At 41.2% G+C, this 24,270-nt stretch overlaps 1 protein-coding gene across 1 annotated transcript in view; it reads right to left on the bottom strand.

The window, feature by feature from the left end:
* Col19a1 (collagen type XIX alpha 1 chain) overlaps positions 1–24,270 on the bottom strand; it is a 326,054-nt gene that overhangs the window by 59,515 nt on the left and 242,269 nt on the right. The window contains exons 18-27 of the mRNA XM_051152999.1: positions 16,635–16,676; positions 10,277–10,339; positions 5,380–5,415; positions 4,635–4,670; positions 4,489–4,542; positions 3,771–3,824; positions 2,459–2,512; positions 1,674–1,763; positions 846–890; positions 661–738 (exon numbers count right to left, since the gene is read on the bottom strand). Coding sequence (XP_051008956.1) covers positions 661–738; positions 846–890; positions 1,674–1,763; positions 2,459–2,512; positions 3,771–3,824; positions 4,489–4,542; positions 4,635–4,670; positions 5,380–5,415; positions 10,277–10,339; positions 16,635–16,676 — 552 coding nt within the window. The remainder of the gene's footprint in view (positions 1–660; positions 739–845; positions 891–1,673; positions 1,764–2,458; positions 2,513–3,770; positions 3,825–4,488; positions 4,543–4,634; positions 4,671–5,379; positions 5,416–10,276; positions 10,340–16,634; positions 16,677–24,270) is intronic.

Consider the following 24,270-nt stretch of genomic DNA (forward strand, 5'->3'; position numbering starts at 1 on the left):
GGTGTTATGAAGTTTTTAGAATTTCTCTTTCTACTTAGGATTGCTTTTACTATTTGAGGTATTTTGTGCTTCCATATACATCTTAGCATTGCTTTCCCCAGTTCTGTAAAAAACATCATTGTAATTCTGGTGGGGATTACATTAAATCCATGAGTGGCTTTTGGTAATATAGACATTCTCATTGCATTAATTCTGCCAGTTTATGAGCAAAAGTGATGTCTTCATCTCCCAGTGCCTCCTTTGGTACCTTCAAATTTTCATTGAGAATGTTTCTGATCTCTTTAGTCAGGCTTAGCCTTAGGTAGTCCCCCATCAAAAGCTAATTGAGTGAGATTTTTCCCCTGATCTCTCTTGTCAAGTTTTTTAATGCTATATATAGACACTAGTACTTTCTTAAATAATTATTTTGTATTCTCCTATGTTGTTGAAAATGTTTTTCAGCTCTAAGAGTTTTCTGGAAGTGTGTTTAGGGTCTTCTAAATATAGGATTAAGTCAAGTCTAAATAAGGATGATTTGGTTTCTTCCTGTCCTATTTATGTCTCGTTTAGTTCTTTCTTTCATCTTATTGTTCTATATAAAAATTTAAGCACTGAATTAAGTAAGAGTAGAGATAAAATGCAACCAATAGGATTTAAATAGCTTGACTGAATATTACTTACTGTCCTGCCAGGGATTCCTACCCCTGGTGGGCCCATGTCCCCTGGGGATCCATGGATACCTGGCAGCCCTCTTTCACCCTATGAAACCAAATGCTCCTGTTAATATAAGGCTCAACATAGATACATTTTCAGTTACATTTTTTAAATCATTAATTCTTTTAAAACTAGCTATGAAATGTATATACCTTTGGCCCACGTGGACCAGGTGCTCCCGGATTTCCATCTAAACCCTAAAAAAAATAAAAAAGTAAAATGATCACATTTTTTCCCTAAATAATCAAAAAAGAAGTCATAATTTAAAACTATGATTCACTATCCTTCATTTTACTTGAGTAAACCTCTTATTAAGAGTAGAGGGAAATTTTAGAAGGCTCTAGATTTTGCATAATTAGCTTGAAATATAAGAGACTCTATCTGTGATGTTAGACATCTCATCATCAGAATTGTCACCGTTAATAATTGATGTAAAGGTAGAAAGAGGGTTAGGAAAACAAGCAAATTAAATTAGCATGTTGGCTTTTGGGTTTTCTGGTGATACAACTTCCTGTGTCCTGGGTAGAATGTGGATCACACACACTTTCTGCTAGTGGTTATATCTTCAAACTCTGGAAGGGAAATGTGGTGCATTTGTTTTAAGACAGTGTCCTAGGAAGGCCTATGGCCTACGAACTGATGTGTGAGGATACATAGATCTCTCAGGAATTACACACAGTCCAGATGCCTTTGAAACATCTCAGATTATATGTCAAATGTTGTGTGCTTGCATAAATCCTGCCCCAGAGACCTCTTGACTTGCACTGAATGTTCAAATTGTTAAATTGTTTTAGCTTTATGAGCTATGGTATATAATGATTATTTCTTTTCTTTTTTTTTTTCTTCTTTCTTTTTTCTTTATGCTCTTTTCTTTTGGGGGGAGTGGAATTAAAAATCACACTTATGTCTTGAAACTGGGGGCCCCAAATTAGCAGCAAATGAACTCTCAAGGACAATCCTAGTAAAAGGGCAGTACTTACTTGTTTCCCTGGCAGACTTTTCCCTGGAGGCCCAGTATCACCCTTTGGACCTGGAAGTCCGGGAGGTCCTAGCCTTCCACCAGGATCTCCCTGTGGAAAACAAGATGAGATTCCTTCTTTGTTTTGCTTCTTTGCTCAGGATAGGAAATTGGGAGACAGTAGTTTCCAGTTTGTGCTTTATGTTGTCATGGCTAGTCAAACTTCATCCTTGTGTTCACTTCTGCACTCAGCCCCTCGAATAGATTTAGCAAGTGCCCAGCTCACTCTGGGTGCTGCCCTTGTTATCTTAAACACATTCAGGTTCTGAAATGAGTTCTTTTCATTTCAGTTTAAACAGGACCAGGAAACACAGACCTATGCATAAACACAGGCACAAAGGCCATATCTACTCATGCAATGAGGTTCTTTAGATAATCTAAATGCCTATTTCCTGAGAATGATGTAATACTTCCTGTGAATCATGTAACATTGGCATGCATGTGATGAATCAAGAAACAGGTTCTATGGATTCTGAGGATCCATAGCTTGACCTCAGCCCTCACGCCTTCACTTCTGACTTAGCTCATTTTGTCATCCGAAGTTTCTGTGCCATAACCATGGTTGCAAAGATGAGTGATACCAGGGCCACCACATCACAGGTTATACGAATGCCTGTCCCCTTGCAATGACAGCCTGTGGGAGGCTCAAGTCCCGCAGTCATCTTTTGGTTCTTCCATGACCTTAGGATCCTTGGTTTCTTCTTTCTTTTTCTTACTTAATATACAAAAATAAAATCTAAGCTGTACCTTTTCTCCTTTAATGCCTTCTTTCCCCGGGATACCATGTTCTCCTGGCGATCCCTAGAAAACACAAAGTTCAAGAAGAGCAGTCAGAACGTCTCTAATGTCATAGCCTTCTATTTTTGAAAGAGAACTGAATTTTAACATCTCTCTATAAGGTAGTGCTGATTTGGGCCTTAGGGGAAATGTTACTTGAAGATATGTGTGGCTTGTCATCTCAAGTGAGGTTAACAGCTATCATGGGAAACAGAGAAGGGGAATTGAAATGTTCTACCCAAACAATTGCTAAAGGGGTGGGATGGTGGCACTACAACCTACAAATAAAGTCAAGGTATTTTTATTATGCCCTGCCACTGTGGCTCTTTTCCTTTGGATTTTGTTCTCTTTTTATTCCCTTGGTACTGACAGTTAAGTCTAACCAGAGTATTTCATGTTTCATCTTGTGTTATCAACATTTCTCTTTTTTATGGTATTTTCCCATGAGGTAACCCTGAAGTGGTCCAATAATTGGCTTGTAGGAGGAATAAAAAATGTTTCCCATGGATTGGATGTTCACATGGGCAAGCACACTACGAGGGCTACCCAGTGGTCTCCAGGAGGCTCAGGCATTGAGCATGACAGCAGGGGGAACGGTCATAGGGCTGCTCCCAAGATGATAGAAAGGGGAGAGTTCTCAAGACTGCTCAACTAGCATCCTAGTCATGGGCTGAGAGTCATGAGAGTCATAGCCAGCAATTCTCTCCATTTAGATCTAGTATTTGATAATTAGCTCTCAGTTCCCATTGGGATGCAAGGAGCAGAAATATGGGGAAATAGAAGAAAAATGAGTGTGTGCTTCTCTCTCTCTCTCTGTCTCTCTCTTTCTGTGTGTGTGTGTGTGTGTGTGTGTGTGTGTGTGTGTGTGTGTGTGTGAGAGAGAGAGAGAGAGAGAGAGAGAGAGAGAGAGAGAGAGAGAGAGAGAGAGAGAGAGAGAGAGCTACAGTGAGTTTATCATGTAGCATGAAAATGGATTTTTTAACTCAAATCTATGCAATTTGGAAACGCTTGCTGTCTTTCTTGTTTTTATTTTTATTTTTCTTTTTTCTTTGGATATTTCTGCTTTCCTCCATTCTGCAGTAGCATGACTATTGGCAATTGAGTTAGCTTGGATTTCAAAGATTGGTTTCTTCAGCTCCACTTGAAAGCACTTCCTAGTAGCCCCTGACTTTACAAGATCAGTGGGTGGTGGACTGGGGCATAAATTAGCCTATTCACTGACCTTCTTTACGGCACAGCTTAGTTTTAAGTTTACTTCAGAACACGGAAGCTATATACGTACAGCATCTCCTGGTGGTCCTCTGGGCCCCGCGGGACCTGCAGGTCCTTGCTGACCCTAAAACAGAAGGTGATATCTACTTTAGCTTTTCATAAAACTAGACGGTATCTGAATGGTGGTGAATACCATGTGAACTTTACTAGGAAGAGATGGACTTCCCAGCATCCCACCTGTGTGTAATACTGACGTGTGCTCAGAGCTTAGCAGTATAGTTCTGAGATGTTTTGTTAATGGGTCTTTCTATCAGCAGGTGATAATGGGGTAACTGGCCTGGTGCACTGACTGGGAACTTTCTACCCAAGCTTCTCCCATGCCTCCAGCAGCTGATTTCTCTTGAGACACTCGTAAAGAATTTCCCCTGGGAAACCCAAACATCTCAGGGATGTATAACTTTAGTGAAGAATCAGATCCTGAGTCCTCTTCCTGTTAGGAATGTGGCACAAGGCCATAGATTTAACTGGCATTGTTTACTCTTAATGCTCTTGTGGATGCTATTGCGAATTTGCTCTGAAAAAGAATTTTAAAAGGCTAGCTTCTATGTCTGTAATAAATATAGCCAGTGGGGAGGGGGCATCGCCATGGAAACAAGATACAATCTCTGAGAACATCTGCGATGAAAATGAATGGCACACCAAACCCTTTCTGAATGCAGGATGGTTGTAAATCCTGAATTATTTCCAAAGAGTGACTTATGACACTCCTTTATATATGAAGTACTTACCTTTAGCCCTGGGCTTCCTATTAAACCAGGGGGACCAGGATCTCCAGGTTCCCCCTAAATGCATGAGTGGAAAGGAAAATTAAATGTTACTATTATTTTTAACATCTCATTAAGGTTGCAACTGTGACTGAAAAATGTCAGATTACCTTTATTCCCTGTGGTCCTAATAGGCCAGGTTCTCCCTGTCAATAAAATAAACACCATATGGTTCATTCCTGAATCCAGATGGGGTTAGATATCTTGATAGTTTAGTTGACTTTCTACCAGTTAACACACACACACCAAATTGGGCATTATAGAAGCCATGCGATCAAGCAATGCTCACCCCAAATCAATATTTAAAATCCTTATTGTTAGTAAGCAATAAAACTGCTCATTTCATTTCTTCTTGAGATGCCATGGCACATTTGCAATGACTCTTACACCACCAGATGCTCACCATCCTCAGGGTAAGAGGCTGGTAGAATAGGCTGGTGAGATGACTCAGAGAGTAAAGGTAGTTGCTTCTGAGCCCGAAGACCTGAGTTCAAGCCTCAGGACCCATGTGGTGGAAGGAGAGAACAGGCTCACACAAGTTGTTCTATGACCATCATATATGCACCTAGGCATGCACTCAATGTGGCACACACATACCTCCCCTAAAAAAGGTTAAAAAAAAAAAAAAAAGGAAAAGGAAAAAAAAAAAATAAAGGCCTGTAAAACCCAAATCAAATGTTAAAGTGTTATAGCGGATAGCATTTACTAAGGTGTAAAATCAAGTGTCAAAAACCACAGAAGAAATTACAATTTTCAGAGAACTTACTTTATCAAATCTATTAGTTGCCAAACAACAAATTGCAGAGTGAAATCAATGAAATAGAAAACCCAAGACAGCGATAAACGTCTACTTACTCTATCTCCCTTTTCACCTTTTGTTAAAGGCTCCCCCTAGGAATATGGGTAGAAACCAAAATCAATTATAAACACTTAGAAATCAACTCTGACAGGGGCAAGTGAGAATTAATTTGCAGATTCCTTCATATTCCCAAATGAGCATGGAGCCAATCATTTTAATACTATTTGGAGGCTCCCAACAGCAGTCAAATTGAAATGCTGCCCAAGGCTAAAGCTTCCTATTGTGAAATGAAGATGAATACATCAACACTCATCTGCAAGTGGAGGGAAATGGGTGTGGGTAACTGTTAAATGGCGGGTATTCACTTGAATTTCCTACCTAGATCGACTGTGCATTTAAACACTCAAAAGCCTTATTTCAAGGACGCTCTTTAGAGTGTGAGTTGTATTCTAATCAATATGACATGAAGGGGTTAATTACAGGGTAAATAGTAGCACAAGCTAGTGGGACTAGGAAGGAAGATCCCCTGGGACTACAGATTTGAGGGATAATGGTCACTAGCTGGTACTCTCCCCTGTGTCACTATTTTACCAACCTTCAGGTCTCTGTCTCTGTCTCTGTCTGTCTGTCTGTCTGTCTGTCTGTCTGTCTGTCTGTCTGTCTGTCTCTCTCTCTCTCTCTCTCTCTCTCTCTCTCTCTCTCTCACACACACACACACACACACACACACACACACACACACACACACACACTGAGGCACAGAAAAGTAAAATAATCTCTCTAAGACTACCAAACCTGAAAAGCCTGATTTTAAGGTCAGTCTTTCCTTTTTCCAACTGTCTGCTCTGATTTCAAAATCAGATTTATTTATTGTTTGAACTGAGTAAATAGACAATAAGATGGAAACTTAAGACTTTAAAAAACTCTTTCACACATGAAAATCAAGAAAAATATAAGAGCCATCATGATGGGACCTTCCTTTGGGACTGCTATTCTGTCTGTCTGTCTGTCTGTCTCTCTCTCTCTCTCTCTCTCTCTCTCTCTCTCTCTCTCTCTCTCTCTCTCTCACACACACACACACACACACACACACACACACACTGAGGCACAGAAAAGTAAAATAATCTCTCTAAGACTACCAAACCTGAAAAGCCTGATTTTAAGGTCAGTCTCTCCTTTTTCCAACTGTCTGCTCTGATTTCAAAATCAGATTTATTTATTGTTTGAACTGAGTAAATAGACAATAAGATGGAAACTTAAGACTTTAAAAAACTCTTTCACACATGAAAATCAAGAAAAATATAAGAGCCATCATGATGGGACCTTCCTTTGGGACTGCTATTCTCTTGAATACCTCACTTCTAAGGGACAAGTGATTATTGAATGATGGTCTTTAGTTTTCCCATGTCCTATGCACTAGGCATGATGGACTTTGGGTCATCTTCTCCTACATTTTCTAGCTCCTTTGTAGTTTTGTTGGAATGTGTATCTCATTGTGGCAATGACCTGCAATCAGAGATAACATGAGCTGCCTTCAAGTGAGAAGCAGTGAGAAGCCCCCTCACAATTCTTCCATCTTCTTCTTCAGTGGTGCCCAAGGATGAAGCTACAGGATTTGAATAGGCTTGGTGACTGAGTGTGGAGGGATGCAAACACCCACCTCTTTCAAATGAACCAAGCTGTCCTTATAGTTTGAGCAGTTGCTAACTTTTCCTGAGCTGAGCCACATTTCTGGCACTTGTAGTGACCATACAAATCATTATCTACCTAACGGGACTTCATCCTTTATTAGGGGTAAATTTTTACATGTAAGATCAAAGCTTTGTTTAAATCTTTGTTTTCAGATTTTCATTCTAAAATTATGTATGCAACTCTTTTTAAAAAAAAGTTTTATTTTATTAATTTATTCATATTACATCTCAATGGTTATCCCCTCCCTTGTATCCTCCCATTCCTCCCTCTCTCCCATTTCCCCCTTACTCCCCTCCCCTATGACTGTGACTGAGGGGGACTTCCTCCCCCTTTATATGCTCATAGGGTATCGAGTCTCTTCTGGGTAGCCTGCTATCCTTCCTCTGAGTGCCCCCAGGTCTCCCCATTCAGAGGACGTGGTCAAATATGAGGCACCAGAGTACGTGTGAAAGTCAGACTCCACTCTCCACTTAGTGTTGGAGGCATGTGCGGCAGGTGGCATTGCTTCCAACTCTGATTGCTCCTACTTAGGTCAGAGCACTCTTGTCAGAGTTGCTGTATGCTTGAAATCCACATTCAATTGCCCACTCCTGATGATTAATCCACGCCAGGGCATTAACATGGAGCTGTATCCTCAGGCCCCTTAGTTTAATTTTTAGTATTGAGGTAAGATTTAATTAAGTCGCTCAGCTTGCTCTTGAACTAACTCTGTATCTGTAGATAGCATTGAACTTGTGATCATCTCCTAAATAGCTGGGACAGCAGGTCTACACCCCAAGCCAGGCCTGGCTCAAAATCTGCATTGATGGATGTAGTTGTAAGACTGTGGTTAGCCAGGGGCTTCCTATTTAGTCTCATCTTTCCTGAATACGACCCGGGGCACCCACTCGAAGCTTTAGAGCCTCTTCCTTATCTATAAAATTGTGGATTCCAACTACATCCTTTTTGTATGCACATTTTAAAGCTCTGTTATGTTGTCACATGCCACACATTCTAAATGCCCTACAGTGGAGGACGGGTGGCCATTTTGAGGTTCAGGACAGTGGTTCAAAACTATATTTTGGCTGGTGATTGCTCCTCTCTATGGACTGTCTGGATATTACGCGAAGCCCAGTCTAGATCCTGTTCTTGAACCAAAGGGTTGAAACAACAGCAAAGAACTAATTGTTCTGCCTGATCATGTAAAACTTGTGGGAAGAGAGGAAGGTAAGCAAAAGCATATGGAGGAAATCAGGTTAGTAAAGGGAGTAAGGGAACTGGCAAGGACACAAGTTAGGAGGGCAAAAATTTGGCTTTTTTAATATTTATTTTTATTTTATGTGTGTTGCTGTCTTGCTTGTATGTGTGCCTGTGCACCATGTGTATGCCTGGAGCCCACAGTGTTCATCGTATGACATCAGATTCCCTGGAGCTGGAGGAGTTACAGGTGGGTGTGAGCTACAAAGTGGGTTCTGGGAATTGACGTCAGGTTCTTTGAAAGAGCAGCCAGTGCTTTGGACCACCGAACCTTCTCTTCATGCCAAGAAGTTATTGCCACTGAATAAAAAGGGCAGGGCTAAGGTTGGCCTAAATGGGCAGTTGGGCTCCCCATGAACATTGAAGGCAGGAGAGAAAGCCAGAGGGAACCCCTTAAGAAGAGAAAGGCCTATCACCCCTAGGAAAATTGCACTACTGCAACCCTCAAAGATGCCGGAGCAATGGCACTAGTGTCACGTGTGGGAAACACAGGCTTCCAGACTCCACCCAGAACTCTTGAGTCAGAATTCTCAGGCTTCCATTCCACATTCCTGTTGAAGAAGCACAGCTGTTGTTGACAGAAAGTTTAGTGGTTTTTTGTTTGTTTGTTTTTTGTTTTGTCTCACTTGTCACATCTTCCCTAGTCCACCAGAAACTTAAAACTGTGGTGAGTATCATTGGGCAGGGAGACAGTGGAGAGCCAAGGACAAGTTAGGAGATGGTATGAGTGGCCCCCAGGAGTGGGTTAGCAGGAAGAAAAGTCACATAAAAGTTCCTATACCCTTCAACATCCTCAGCTGGAAGGCACAGTTAAAGGTTTAGGAAGGCATGGACAGGACACTGAGGACAAGTGACCAGGAGGTCAATTACCAGGCCTCATCGGCACAGTGGCGATTATAAAGCTGCCAGAGACAATTACTAGTACCACTGTAGGCATCTAAGTGCAGCTGAAGCAGAAGGGGACGTTCAGCTTGGTACCACGGAATGCTTTCCTATTGCTTTTGTTTATTGAGCAGGCATTTTCCTCACCTCTTCATTCCTCATTGCCAGTAAACCCAGATCCCTAGCTTGCTCTGGAACACTGGTGGACACAACTTTAAAAGGTGTGCCTCACTTAATAAAAATGATGAGATACATGATAATCCTGATTTTTGCACAAGAATGAAGACCTGAATTTGATTTGCAGACCTCCTGTCAAAGCAGGGCAATAGAATTGCATGCTTGCCATCCAAAGGCTGGAAGGCAGAGACAGCAGGACTCCTGGAGGTTGCTGGCTAGCTAGGCTTGACAAATTGTTGAGCTCTGGGTTCAAGAGCATACACATAAACACACACACACACACACACACACACACAAGTTTAAAGGTCTTTTTTTTTTTTTGTAACTAGGTTTTTGCAATCTCTTCAGCCGTCTTATTTGAATATAAATAATGTGATAGAGTTTTTCTTTTCTTTTTTCTCCACCCAATGAAAAGTTTTCAAAGAAACTAGCCACAGCAATATTGAAAAGCTGGCTTGTGAAGTCATTTCGATCTTACCAAAAAAAAAAAAAAAAAAAAAAAAAACAGAAAGGAAAATAATTTCAGAGGTGTATGAGAGCAATTATTTGAGCAGAAAGAGAAACATCTTCAATTTTAAAGATAAATTTGAACCAGTCTTGATATATTGACTGTTTTTCCTTTTAGATATAGCATTTAGTCATATCCAGGCAACTTAACCATTTTAAGCCTGGGATCTGGAACCAGCCTAAAACCCTGTGAGAGAAGAAGCTACCTCACAGGACTTTCCTAACCTGTGTGTAGAAAGGGCCACCTCGTGGGACTTTTCATATGAGTTAAGTGAGCTAATATGTAGAAGCTTGGTGTCTGGCATGGTGTGTGCTTGGCTTAAGAATCTGATCTACAATTCTATTCAGAGTGTCAAATTAAAGGACCATGAATTTGGGGCTGGGTTGGGAAAATATTTTTAATTCTTTATATATATATTTCTTTCTTTCTTCCTCTGCTCTCAAAGTTAAAATACTTACAGGTTCTCCTTTGAGTCCTTTAGGGCCAACAGATCCTGGAAATCCTGGCATCCCAGTGTCACCCTGTCAAGAAAAGGCAGAAGAGAGATGCATGAGTGAGGAGAAGCACCCCTTCACCCACAGAATCCCTCCTGGGCTCAGGGCCGAAGCTCGGAACCTGGTCAGGCTGTCTGCCTAATAACTCCTCCTTGTACTCCTCCACGCCTTAGGTCTCCCAGAAATCCATAACATTTCATTAGAACATTTAAAATTAATGTGGAACAATGTTAATTACTTCTCAAGGACAGGACATGTAGAGGAGAAAAGAATTATAGTTCTGTTCTAGTGTACCTAAAACATTATTCATTTATTTTTACATTTAAATGACACAACAGTCTGCTCCTGTTTTCTTTTGAGGACTTATTTCTTATTTTAGGTGGGGGTGGGGTCAGTGATCATAGAAAGAAAACTGAGTCTGCCAGCTGTCCTCAGCATTTCTCTTGCTGGATAGATGACTGGCTCTGGACAAAGAAGGCATTCTTGTTGATATGGTGTCTAAGATGGCCCAGTCAGAAATGTTGAAGAGGGATTTGTATGTGACATAGAAACAGTATTTTCAGAAAATACAGTTTTCTGAAGAGAGCATCCTTGTAGACAGGAATTACATCACTGGATAGACATCAGAGCTGCAGAGCCAGATTTGTTTTCGTCAATTATCGGGATCCCTGAACAGTCATTTGATTCTCAAGTTAAACAGAGCACTGGATGACTGAGAACATGATGTTCTGACAAACTTTCCTCCTACCTCAAGTGAATTTTTGTAAAACAATGTTTACTGTTACATTTATAAATATATATCTTTCTTAATTTTTTAACTTTTAAAGATTAAAAAAAACACAAAGTAGAATATGTCAAACCTTTCAATAGTAAATACTTAAAGTGAAAGAAATTTAAGGAAAATGTGAAGAAATTCACATTTCCCTTTGTATTCTTATCCAGTGAAGGACTCTCTTGAATTCAGTAATTAACTTTCAGTCCATATTTTCTACCTTAGTTCTCTCTATAGAATCAAAAATAATATATTATTTTGAAGATGTAGAATGAATTTCATAGAAATCTATCATGTACTCAACTTTCATCACTCAGTATTATTTTTAATACCTGTTATTTGATCCTTGTGACCTCGTCCATTCATTGTAACCACTGGCCAGCACTCTAATGCACTGAGGCAGCGAGGGTTACCACAGCCGCACTGACCTGCATTGGAGTGATCTCTAGCTTTTGTCTGTTATAAGCAAGGCATCCGTGAACATTTTTAGTGGGAGGATGTGACTGTGCTTGTAACAAAATCTTCAAACAACAGTTCATCAAAAGATTGCATCCCTAAAGTCTTTGGTTTACTTATATATTTCTATCAAAATCCATATTTTGGAATTTTGTGTAATGGATAGATATGATCTTTTTGTATTAACTGTCTTTCTTGATTTATCCATGTAATCTTGATTTTATTAAAAATGTTAAGCTTTGATACTAATTTTTCATGCTTTGAAGCTTTAGGCAGTCATGTGAAAGTCCTGTATGAGAAAACCACATGAATTAAAAAGTCAGTTCATACCTAGCACAAGGAGTAGATAGCTCAATGGACTTCTAGAAAGTCAATTCACAGAGAGGTGGGTACCTGTATTTTGTGTCAGTATATTGTACAGTTTTCACTTTTGCAGACTGGCCACATCGTTTTTGTAATGTCCCCCCCCCCCCATATGACCTATACATTCCCAACCTTTTCTCTAGGTTTCTTTGATTTTAAGTTTAAAAAGTTATAAGTTCTTTGATCTAATAGTTATGGATTTAGAATATGCTAGCTATATTTCTTTAAATATTTACTCTGTGGGTGTGTACACACATGCATGGGGGAGGCGGTACACACACCTGGTTGTCTGTGTGTGTACCACATATATGTAGATACCCAAGAAGGTCAGAAGAGAATGTGAGATGCCTTGGAGTTAGAGTTGTCCCTTGTGGGTGCAGAAAGCAACCCTGCATCATTAGTAAAGACAATAAGTGTCCTTCACTGCTGAGCCATCTTTCTGAAAGCCCTGGCATATGTTTTGATCCTAGCAAAATACCTCTTGTATATACCTAGCCATACTTTGCCTCATTGGAGGTGGAGTGGTTTTTTTCTAAAGATGGTAAATTGTGTTCAATGTAAGAAGATAGAGAAGTGCATGCTTAAGGCACCAATGTATAGTTGATTTTTAAAACTCTAAAGTGACCTTCATGTCACCCATCAGGTTTACACTAACACCCTCACTATTTAGGCCTAAAGGAATAAAACACCTGATAATTAGACTCATAATTTAACATAAATAAAAAGCAATTAAAGGGCCAGAAGTTACTTATAAACACACATGTGTTCAAAATAATAGAGGCCGGGTGGAAGAATGAGGACCCGTGGGGGAATAAGATGCTATAATGGTGAGTGTTTGGACCGATGTCGGCAGTGCCTATGAAGCAGAGCAGGGAACTGAACAAAGCCTGTGGGTTGCATTCCCTGGGTGAATTTGCCCTTGGTTGAAATCATAGGAGCCCATCTTGCACATGATATTATATAAATGTTTATATTTAATGTTAGACACATATGGGTTCTTTTCATATTTAAAATGAATGGCTTATCCTGGTAGGTATGAGTTGAAAGACGGTGATGAACTTGCTCAGTATCAGCAGGCCATCTTTCAGCCTGATGATTTTGATGCTCTTTAGAAATACTGTGTGCTGTTGAGCCTCCATCTTGTTTCCCAAACACTCTGATATTTTCCAGAAGTCCTTGTTCTGCCACTTTGTCCCACAGTCTCTGCAGCAGCCATTCTCCTCAACCAATGTGCAAATACATGGCCATCAACCAAATCACTTCAGGCTCAGGACAATGATGGAGCAGAAATCATTACGTCTATGCTGGAAATCTGTTCATGCGGTTGCAACGACTCCCACTGCCATCTACATCAACACTAGGTTGGATTCCCTCAGTGCTTCTCCTATCTTAGTATTATCAACAAAGGATGTGCCTATCACACTAGAATTGACATCCTAGGGCAATTTGCGCTCACACTATTGCTTCTGGGTGACACTAGCTTCCAAATGATAGGCTATATCCCATAATTCTAGATTGCTGCTGAGTGTATTGAGAAGTGGCATATTATATAGCGACGATGAATCATTCATGAGTTTAAAGCATACCGTTAGTTAAATCCTTTATTTTACAATCCAACTGGAGTCTCCTCCCTTCACCATTATGGCGAGGTATGCGAAGAAGACTAAGACAAGGCAGTAAGGAGCTCACTGAAAAAATGAGCTAAATGAGACCTCCTGAGCAGAAGGTATAAAACAAACAAGAGAAAAACTAGTCTTTATTAAGGGCCTAATTTGCACTGAGAATTGTGCTTCTAGGTAAGTTCATCTCATTAAGTTTTAGTTCTCCCATCAATTATTCCTGTAGATGATTATGCGCACTTTACAAACGAGGAACCTGATGTATAGGGTAAGGAGATGGCTTCCCAAGGTGACACAACAGTCAACACCATAGCCAACTTTTGATCCCAAAGCTAATGCTCACCCAGTGTCTCAATCGTTCCCAGCCTCAACTGCATGTCAGAATCAGCTCGCACACGTTTAGGTAAGAAGAGATACTGGTCCCCTGTACTCGGAGTCCATGTGCATGGGGCTTCAGAACACGTGTTTCTGTACCCTATCCTGGTGGGTCTATGTTCAGGCAGGATTTGGACCTCCCTGATCACATCACAAGTGCGAGCAGAGACCCACCGAGGGGGTTTACAGTTCCACAGTGTTTTTCAAGCTTAAAAAGCCAAGAGACTGATCCAGAATAGGCAGGAAGCATGTGTGTGTGTGCAGGATTGACTTCATTCTCCCAGCAGCTGCTACATTAAGGCTTTCTGTGTTGACTTGACGCATGGTTGACTGTCAGAGCTGTTTCTTTATTAATGATAATAATAATTTAAAAAAACCTTTCACAGGCACATTGATATCAGCCACAGCATCAAGTTCCCTGTAGACTCTTCCAGACAAATCATTTATTTGCATAGGAAGATGGAACAGATATGCCTCCAGCTTTTTCTAACTCCACTTAAGATTCTGAAGCAATTAGAAAAGATTCTAAGCAGTAGGAATGGTCCCCGGAGTTTGAGATACACCTGTTTTACAGAATCAAATTTCTCATCAGCAAGGTCTTAGGAATTTCTAAATGACATATGTTTGCTAACGAAGAGGGCAACACAGCAGCCAGCTGTTTTGTTCCACGAAATGAATCATCATTTAAAGGCTTTAATAGCATCACACCTCCCCTCTCCACTCAGCTGTCCTCGGTGACAGGATGTGTGCTCCACCCCCCACAGGCTGCACATGTCCAATAGCAATTACTTAAAATGCAATGCATTTGTGAGGATGTCCTATGATTCTATAAGCTGCCGGTTCACGGGAAATAATGTTGTTCAAAATCCAACACACAGGAAGGACTGGATTGCTATAAAATCATTTTAATATCATTTTTTTTAGATTGTCGAGGTTTTATTTATGTATTCTGTGGAATTTTCTTTTTAAATGGCTAGACTATAAGGAACTCACTGTTCCTGCTGAGGTGATCTTTTGGTGATATTTTCTGGTGAGAGATACACAATCTCTTGAACAGATTGGCTGTACTGATTTATAAAGCACAGAAGTCATATTTCTTGGACTGTGTCGCAGTACTGTGCCCTCAATCAAGAGAACTTTTACTGGGTGAATGAATGAAAGTAGCTCTCATAGGCCATCTGCTTCCAGAGTATTTTCTTTCTTTTTTTTTTTTTTTTTTTTGTCTTTTTTTTTTTTATTAATTTATTCTTGTTACATCTCAATGTTTATCCCATCCCTTGTATCCTCCCATTCCTCCCCCCCACCCCCATTTTCCCAATTTTCCCCTCCCCTATGACTGTTCCTGAGGGGGATTACCTCCCCCTGTATATTCTCATAGGGTATCAAGTCTCTTCTTGGCTACTTGCTGTCCTTCCTCTGAGTGCCACCAGGTCTCCCCCTCCAGGGGACATGGTCAAATGTGAGGCACCAGAGTACGTGAGAAAGTCGTATCACATTCTCCACTCAACTGTGGAGAATATTCTGACCATTGGCTAGATCTGGGTAGGGGTTTAAAGTTTACCTCCTGTATTGTCCTTGGCTGGTGCCTAGAGTATTTTCAAACCACTGTATTCTTGTCTGTAGATTTAATATGAATTGTTTAGTTTTCAAAAGCTTTTCTCTCTGACCATGCCACATTCACCCTGCTCACATTCCCAGTACAAGGTCATCACAGTTTTACCATAAAATTGGAATAGAGTGATATTTTCTGTAGAAAAGTTAATCTACCGTCTTCATAACGAATAAAACTAGGCTCCAAATGAGAACACTGGAGATGTAATGGGAACACATTGATGTTTTTAACTTGAGAACTGTTTTTTAAATAGTTGCATGGCTAGACTACTACTGGGTGTGATAAAAAATCTCACCAAAACAAAATACTCCCAAGAGAGCCTGCTTTAAGAACAGAAAACCAGTAAATTTGATCCACCGGCATTTTGCCATTTGAATCTTCCTTTGGATGGGTTTTGGCTGCCTGCAAGGATTTCTGACCATTCTTTTTTGTTTTGTTTTTAATTAATTTTTTTTACCATCCTACTGCAGTCCCCACCTCCCCAATTCTTAACTCCGCCCCCCCCCCACTCTTCTTCACTTGCTCTTCAGAAAAGGGCAGAACTCCCATAGATATCAGCCAACCACGGCATATCAAGCTGCAGTAAATACAGACACCTTCTCTCCTACCAAGGCTGGACGAGGCAACCTAGTAGGAGGAAAAGGGTCCCAAAAGCAGGCAAAAGAGTCAGAGACAGCCCCTGCTTCCACTGTAAGACCAAGCTACACAACGGTAACACATGTGCAGGGGGCCTAGGTCAGGCCCATGCAGGCTTCCTAGTTGGTCGCTCAGTCTCTGTGAGCACCTAGCAGTTGAAGTTTGTGGGCTCTATGGGTTTTCTTGTGGTGTCCTTGACCCCTAGAGCTCCTTCAGTCTTTCCTTTATTCTCTGATTTTTCTTTAGATCATATAAATTTTAGACTATTCCGCACCGTCCTTAATGGTGTTTCTCTTGACATGCCCCTTCCCTTGTAGCCCACCCCTGCTCAGTAGCACCCCCAAGGGGCAGCATGCAGCTGCTGGCCAGTAGGCAAGTGAAGCTCCTGCTCACAGTGACCTCTGCTCCCTATAGGTGAAAGTGCTTAATCATGTTTAACAACAACAACAACAATAACAACAGCAGCAGCAGCAACACAACATTCATTACCTTTTCTCCTTTGGGGCCACTAGCTCCGTGTTCACCAGTTCCCTGGGTAAAAACAGTAGCCAAAAAGTCAAAAAAAATTTAAATGCACTCAGTCTTAAAAAGTCGCTAATAAAATGCTAATAATTTAACAATGTTTTATGGATTCTGTGACACTTTGGCAGGCATTTTTTTTTGTCTTTCTCATTTTATTTCTGTTAATGTAATTAATATTTAATCCTGCTAGATACCAGCTAAATCTCTCCAACACTGGAGATTCCATTTGTTTGCTCTTTTTTTTGGTGATCTCTCCAGGAGAGACTTCAGATTCCAAGAGCGGGTGACTTCCTTTTCCGCATGCACACCCTCCAGCCCCAGTTGCATTCTTTCTCTTGCTCTTTCTACTCTCAATTATTCATTGCCTTAATTTGACTCTGCCCACCTTGGGCAGACGACTGTGCCTGTCATCACACAGAAAAAGTGAATACAAATTTCTGGGAAGCACTTCATCTACCAAATCCTTTGTGTGTTGAGAGAGACACATTATTAAAGCAGGAAAGAACAGGCTCTCATCAGTGAGTTTCTACAAGTTTGGTCCAGAAATACCCTACTGAAGACCTTCACTCCCTAAGCTGTATGGAACAGAGACCCTGACACCTCCAAATCGTAGTCTGGTGACCCCAGGCTCTGTCTAGAACCAAACATTGGTCAGTCAGGATTCCCCTCATCCACATGATGGCGATTGCAGAACTGAAAATAACATGTGCTTGTGGCTCATGCTAACCTCACAGGCCTGAACACTGGCCAGTTCCGACTGCCCCCACCCCTGAGGAAGGAATTACACACTGGAAAACTACATGCACAGTTCTCCAAAATGGAGTCCGTGCATTTCACTGCCTTGGCTGCTGGTGGCCCGTCTTTTATACATTGTGCTGGCCATCCTTATTATGGCTGAATGGATAAACCTGTTTTTCCTCTTATCTGACTTAGAGAGCATGTGTCTATTGATCACCAATAAGTCCTGTGAGTCCCATGGCTCTGCCTTCTTATGCAAGTGTATTATTGCTGTGAAACTGGCTACTTTGGTAAGCTATAGCTGAAGTTGGTCAATTTCTTTAAACATACCCTTTCGCCTTGGCCAACCTCTCTGTTCCACCTTCTGCAGACACAACACAAAACTTGTTAAACCAGGCGCCTGCTTTCCATTCTTGGACAACTTTTTAAAGATAAAAATGGCTTGAATGCTTCTACCAGCCCATTGCTGTCGTATAAATGTTATACGAGCTTCCTTCTGACTCCAGCTTCCCTGTTCTTAACGCACATACTGTAGGAATCTCATGCTTTTGTGTTTTGAAGAATACCTTGTTACCGGCTTTAATGTGCTCTACGAGTGGCACCTGAGTGCCCTTGCCTCTCTCTGGGCTCCTTCCTCTGTTTCTTCATCTGTCTCTGTCTCAGGCTTCTCTTTTCCTCTCCCCATCTAATTGTAGATAGTTGTTCTTTCTTAAGACTTGGTCCAGGCTCTCTTCAAATGACTCAGCACTCACTCCTGGGCACCCTTGTCTAGCCCCACAGCCTAGGCACTGTTTAAATGATGACTCAGCATTCAATCCTGGGCACCTTTGTCTAGCCCCATCGTCTAGGTAGATATTGTTTAAATGAACATATTTATATGTTTATTATGTCCCTTCCTATCTTAGATTTAGACTTACGTATCTAACTCTAGAAGCAGTTCCTACTCAACAAGTTAAAAGATGAACCAAGAAGACACATATGGAAATGCTTGAGAGGAAAAGACAGGAGAGTGACAAGAAGCTTCACCTTGCTTAATCCAGAAGTGGGAGAGTGGCAAAGACTATCTTCACAATATATTTCTGAAGGTTTTTGTGAGTAACAATTGCATTTTATAATCGAAAAGGGAATTAGGAAGGGAAATCTGCGTGTATCCCTTTTGTCTACAGGAGCCATCCCTTTCAACCTGGTATTGCCTTATTCTCTTGCCATCCCCACCCTCCTGAGGCAGGGTCTCATGTGGCTTAGGATGCTTTTACACTTATTGTGTGGCCCCAAATCCCAATTCTCCTGTGTTTACTTCACCAGGGCTGGGATTACAGGACAGGTCGCCATGCCTGTCTTTACCACCGTTTTTATTTTTATCTCTGGCCTTCAGTTGGCCACCCAGTCTAGCCTCCCTAACATACATAGAAACAAACTTTAGAGACTTCCTGAACACACTAGTCATTTTGCCATGGTGTCAGTCACTGTGCCTAAAACATCAGAATGTCCCCTCAGCTGTGCCTTTGCTTAGGTATTATTAGGGGTGCTGGAATGTGCTTTTCTGTAAGACATCATATGTTTACACATGTGATGTGTTCTGAAACTCCAGGAGGTTGGACTATAGAGCATGGAGTATCTCTGGTCAGGATATATTCTATTGTATGCCAGCAACCTTCAGGGCACCATAGCCGACATAGTTTTGATATAACAATTCCTCATATTGTTTTAACAGTGTTCCCCAATCTTGATTTTCTTATGGCTTTTGTCCAAAGAACCAACAAGGCCACCCGAACATGATACACTTGATTTTACTCAGTTCCTGGTCCTAGGGGCTCCTGGTGCTAGTCTCCATGCTTGGTGAATAATGCAGCAGTTGTCTCCAAGGTGAACTTCAGTACTATTTATTCATTGACATATAATGTTCTCCTCCCTCCTAGATCCAAGCTAATGGCAACAGGCAATTAACCAGCTTTACAGGAATAATAAGACACAAGTATTATTTTGTTTTAGGTGCTATTATGATCGGGGGAGGGGCGGGGTGGGACTGGATTTAGGGCCTTGGAACCTGTTTGAGCATTTTGAGTGTTCTTGAAAGTATTCCAAATAAATTTACCAGTCAAATAATTTTTGTCTGTGCTTATTAAAAGTTCCTGAAATACATTGTTAACAGTCATGGTGTATGGCCTGCTAACTTGCTCAGCTGAAGAATTATGGGTATGAGCAGTGTCCCTTTGTTCTCATGGGGCGGGGGTGATATGAACTTTGGAAGCATCGTCAGGCAGTGAGAAGACCCAAGGCTATTCTGATTCTTTTGAAGACAGAATTTCCTGTTAGAATGCTCTGTAGCAGATATTTGTAGGTTAAGTCAAGCTTTTCTTTGTTCTTTTTTTTTTTTTTTTTTTTGTAGCTCTCAAAGAGTCAACAGTTATCAATTTCCTATGGCTAAACTAACTAAAGAAACCAGGGACATGAACTCTCTGCAAGATCGCGGAGTCGTCACCCCCCTCGGGTCCATGCTTTTAGATATATGCCATGGACACAAAAGAAGGAATTCATTGAGGACTTCACTTTCAAATCTGATTCACTCACTTATATGTAGAAGCCTGACAACCAGGATTTCAGAAGGTAAACATAGTCGGACAACATGGTGGCAGATATAGCAAGTTACATGATGACGGTATCATTACCTTAGTATGACCACGTCATTATAAAAAGAGAACACAGAGACATACATGAAGGAAGGATGTCATGTGGGTGTGGATGGAGATTTGTTAGAAGCTGGGAAAGGGGCATGGACCACCCTCCTCTCTAGAGCTGTCAGTGGGGTGAGCTCCACCATCAATTTTATCTTAGACTATTACTCTATAGAACTGCGAGATGATAACTGTCTGATGCTCGGGCTGCTCTGTTTGTGATGCCACATGAGTGAACCCTCAGAAAGTTCAGACACAATATATGGCCAACGGGGCTGCTCTCAGGGGTGAATGAATATCTGAAGTTGCCTCAAAGCCCTACTTCTCACTTTCTTTTTTAAAATATATTTTATTAATTTATTCATATTACATCTAAATTGTTATCCTATTCCTTGTATCCTCCCATTCTTCCCTCCCTCCCATTTTCTCCTTACTCCCCTCTCCTATGACTGTGACTGAGGGGGACCTCCTCCCCCTGTATATGCTCATAGGGTATCAAGTCTCTTCTCGGTAGCCTGCTACATTTTGTTGGCCACGAAAGGGATGGGAGGGAAGACACAGGTAATATTTTAGTTTTCTCTACAGTCAATTTTGTTTTCTCTAAAATCTTACAGAAGTTCATAGGTGAGTGCCTATACCCCAATGCTCCCTCAAGCCAGTGGACCCCGTCCATGAAGAGGGAAAGAGGAGAAACTGAATATTTCATCTTGACAGTCAACTTGATGAGATTTAGAATTACCCTGTAAACTCATCCCTGGGAATGTCTGTGTAAAACTAATCTAGATTAGGTTAATGGGGGTGGAGGAACCACTCTGAATATGGGTGACAGCCTTCCAGTGGGCTGGGGTTCTGGACTGAATGCAAATGAAAAAGGAAGCCGAGCACCAGCATTCTTCTCCTGTTGCTCCTTGAAGGCTGTTGCAATGTGACCTGCTGCCTCCAGCTGTTATTGCTATGACTTCACTCTCAGGCTGAGGTGTACCCTCAGACTGTGAACTGCAGTAAACCTTTCTTCCTCTAAATTGCTCTTCTTGGGCATTTTGCCACAACAAGACAAGTAACTAATTCAGGAAATTAGGATTTAAAGCTTTGTTTTTAAGTCTTTAGAGGCCCAGAAGGGTTGCCACTGAGAAGCCTTTGCATTATGCATGTTTGTTAGACTTAATTCTGTGTTTGAAGTTCTAGTTCTGGACAAGAGTTTTCTGTCCTTTCTAGTCTGTGTACATCAGTGTGGAGTTATACATTGATACATTGAAGGGAAGTAGACTACTTTGCTATCATTTGCTTTGTACCAACTGTTTGGAGAAGGGAACACTGGTAGCTGGGAGGCACTGTATCCATCTCCAACAGCTCAGACTGAGTCCAACGGTGTTGCAAGATGTTATAACCATGCATTTTCAATGCAGATCTTTAAAAGTATGTCAAACATATATTCCATCAGTACCCAGTTTCCATAGATAACACTTTACATCCATGTAGGGAGCTCATGGCTTGAAAAACTGATGGAGCCTATCAAATTCCCAGAGCTGAGGACAATGCAGAACAATTTGACTGGGCAGAGAGCAGGATGTCCTTGCGGGGAGAAGTGTGTTCACAGCGGAATGACGCTCTGCAATCAACCCAACAGGATGCACACAGCTGCCTGAAAATTATGTCTGGGATAGAGAGGGAAATGTATTCTCTTTTAAATCTCTGCATCTCAAGTAAGAGCACATGTGATCTTACTGACTTCTTCCTCCAGTGAGCTGCTCTCGTTTTCTTTTCCTCTTTTTATTTTTATCTTCTGGTTTTGATTTGTGCTATGAAGGGAGAGGTGTCTTATGGCCGCTTTTCTCCCCAGGGTGATACAGGGAGTGTGTATGGGAATAGATCAATTCTGTTTGAGGACCAAATTGCAAGTGCAGACTGCTTGGATGAGGGATGAAGCATCTGGTTTCTTAGTTTGGAGCAGGGAGGGGACATGTGTGAGGAGCATGCTTCTCATCCTTCTGTGGGTAGCTGCCTCAGCAGAATCTGGGCTGTGCAAGTCTGTAGCTGCTGCCAGAGGGTGAGCAGAGGTCCAGGGCTCTGAGCAGGCATCCCATAAATCAATGCCAATTTAAAAAGGAAGATTGTTTTAACCTTGGAGTGTCACTTTATATGTCTCAATACATGGTCCATTATTTAATCTCAGCTCCTCCCCGCACTGTGCTCATTTGTTATAGCCAGACCATCAGGCATGCAACAAACTGCAAAATGCAACAACAACCTTACTATCCAAAGCCAGACGAGGGTGGCGGGGACAGTGCCAAGTGAAAAATGCATCTTGCTCATCACAGCACATTCAGCCTTTTGCTTTGTGAAGGAGAGATGGTCACAGTACAAAAAATATCAGTGTGTGTCCTGGGGGCGGGCTTCCTTATTGATCCTCATGGGGTCTCATTGTGGAAGCCCCTTCCACTCTCACCAGGAAACAATGAATTGTTTGGTTTGCTGCCTTCTATCAGTCAATTATAGATTTAAACACTTCAGAGTAAAAATGCTTCCTTTGTATTATTTAGGGGAGAAATGAGCTGTGGTTTGCCCTCTGCACCCTATTCTAATTACAAAGCCCCATTCAAAGCACACGTGAACCAACTGAGGCTCAGTCCTGTAATACTGATGATGGTGAGGGAGCGTCTTTTAGAAGAGACAGTAGAAAGCTCCAGGTACAACTTGCAAAACTCCTTACTCAGCTACTGGGCTCAGTCCCCCTTGCAGCAAGTATAACCTTAAAGCTCCAAAATTAGCATTTTCAACTTCTAACTCTAAGATACAAAGGTTCCATATATTTTCATTTAAGGAAAAACTGACTCATTGGTAAGAAAAAAATATATATATCGAAGTAGTGTTGAGAGACCTGTAAAAGATACAAACCTTAAACGTTTTGCAAGGGCTAGCAAATATTTAAGTAGCTGAGTAGCAACTTGGTATCTTTTGTACTGATGGTGAGAGTAAAATAGTGTAGAACTTAAACTTTTCTAGCTGACTTGTGACATCGGACCCAACTTATTCTCATTACGTTGAAGTTTTTATTGTAAGCCCTATTTTGTAACAGTATATATCATTCCAAATGTCCTTCCACTGGTTCAGTTTAGGCACACTTCAAGCTTACCTTTTCAAAACTTGCCAACCTTTAATGTTTTATAAAAAGCTAGTGGCAACTCATTTAAGACATTTAATAAAGAACCAGGAAACGTATCCTATCCATCTTAACACAGAACTCCATGAAAAATCTAAACAAATGAAAAGATTCGAGACAGGGTCATGACTTAATATTTGCTGAGAGCCTATATGCCTAATCTTAAACTTATCAGTAATGGATTTTCTTGGCCTTTGCACTAAGTTTAATTTGATGAACAGGAGTTGAGATTTTAAGTTGATCATTTTGTCTTAGAAAAAGCAATAACATTATTTTTTTGAGCACCAGCTAGCTTTGAGAATTGGGTTGGGGGTTTGAGAGATGTCGAAGTGGCTAAGAGCATTTGTAGTTCTTGCAGAGGACCCAGAAACCACACTTTATGGCTCACAACCACTGGTTACTGAGACTGGTTGCAAGGCATCTGACACCTTCTTCTGGCCTCTGTGGGTGCCAGCCACGCATCACAGACACACAAATACACCCCCCCCCCACACACACACACAAACACACGTAGACACACACACAGACACACATACACAGAAACACACATAGACGCACAAACTCACAGACACACAAATACACAGATACACGCCCCCTCCCCCCACGCACACAAAAACTAAATAAATCCTAGAAAAAAGTCTTGGTTTGGAACTCAGATTCTTGGAATGTGTGAACAAAGATGCAATATTGGGTACAGAAATTTAAAGAAAACAAATACAAGAACTGAAAGCAAAGCCACAAGGTTTGTGTGTCTACTTTTTCTGTGGTACAAGGTATCAATGATGAGCCGACAGGTACTGAAAGGTCCTCAGCAGCTGTCATTTTGGGCAATGAGGGACAAAATGGCACTGGATAGGTTTCCCTCTGTGATCAGACCCAATGTTGTTCTCACACACAATGAACCATCAATGAGTTCAACCCTATCTTTGAGTCCTCTGTAGCTTGTTACCAACACTATTTCAAGGTATAATTGGGAGCTAGTTTTGCCACTTAGATACTTCCATGGCAGTTTTTTAAAAAATAAAATCCC

Source organism: Acomys russatus, chromosome 11 (assembly GCF_903995435.1).
Source record: "Acomys russatus chromosome 11, mAcoRus1.1, whole genome shotgun sequence".
NCBI classification, from domain to species: domain Eukaryota; kingdom Metazoa; phylum Chordata; class Mammalia; order Rodentia; family Muridae; genus Acomys; species Acomys russatus.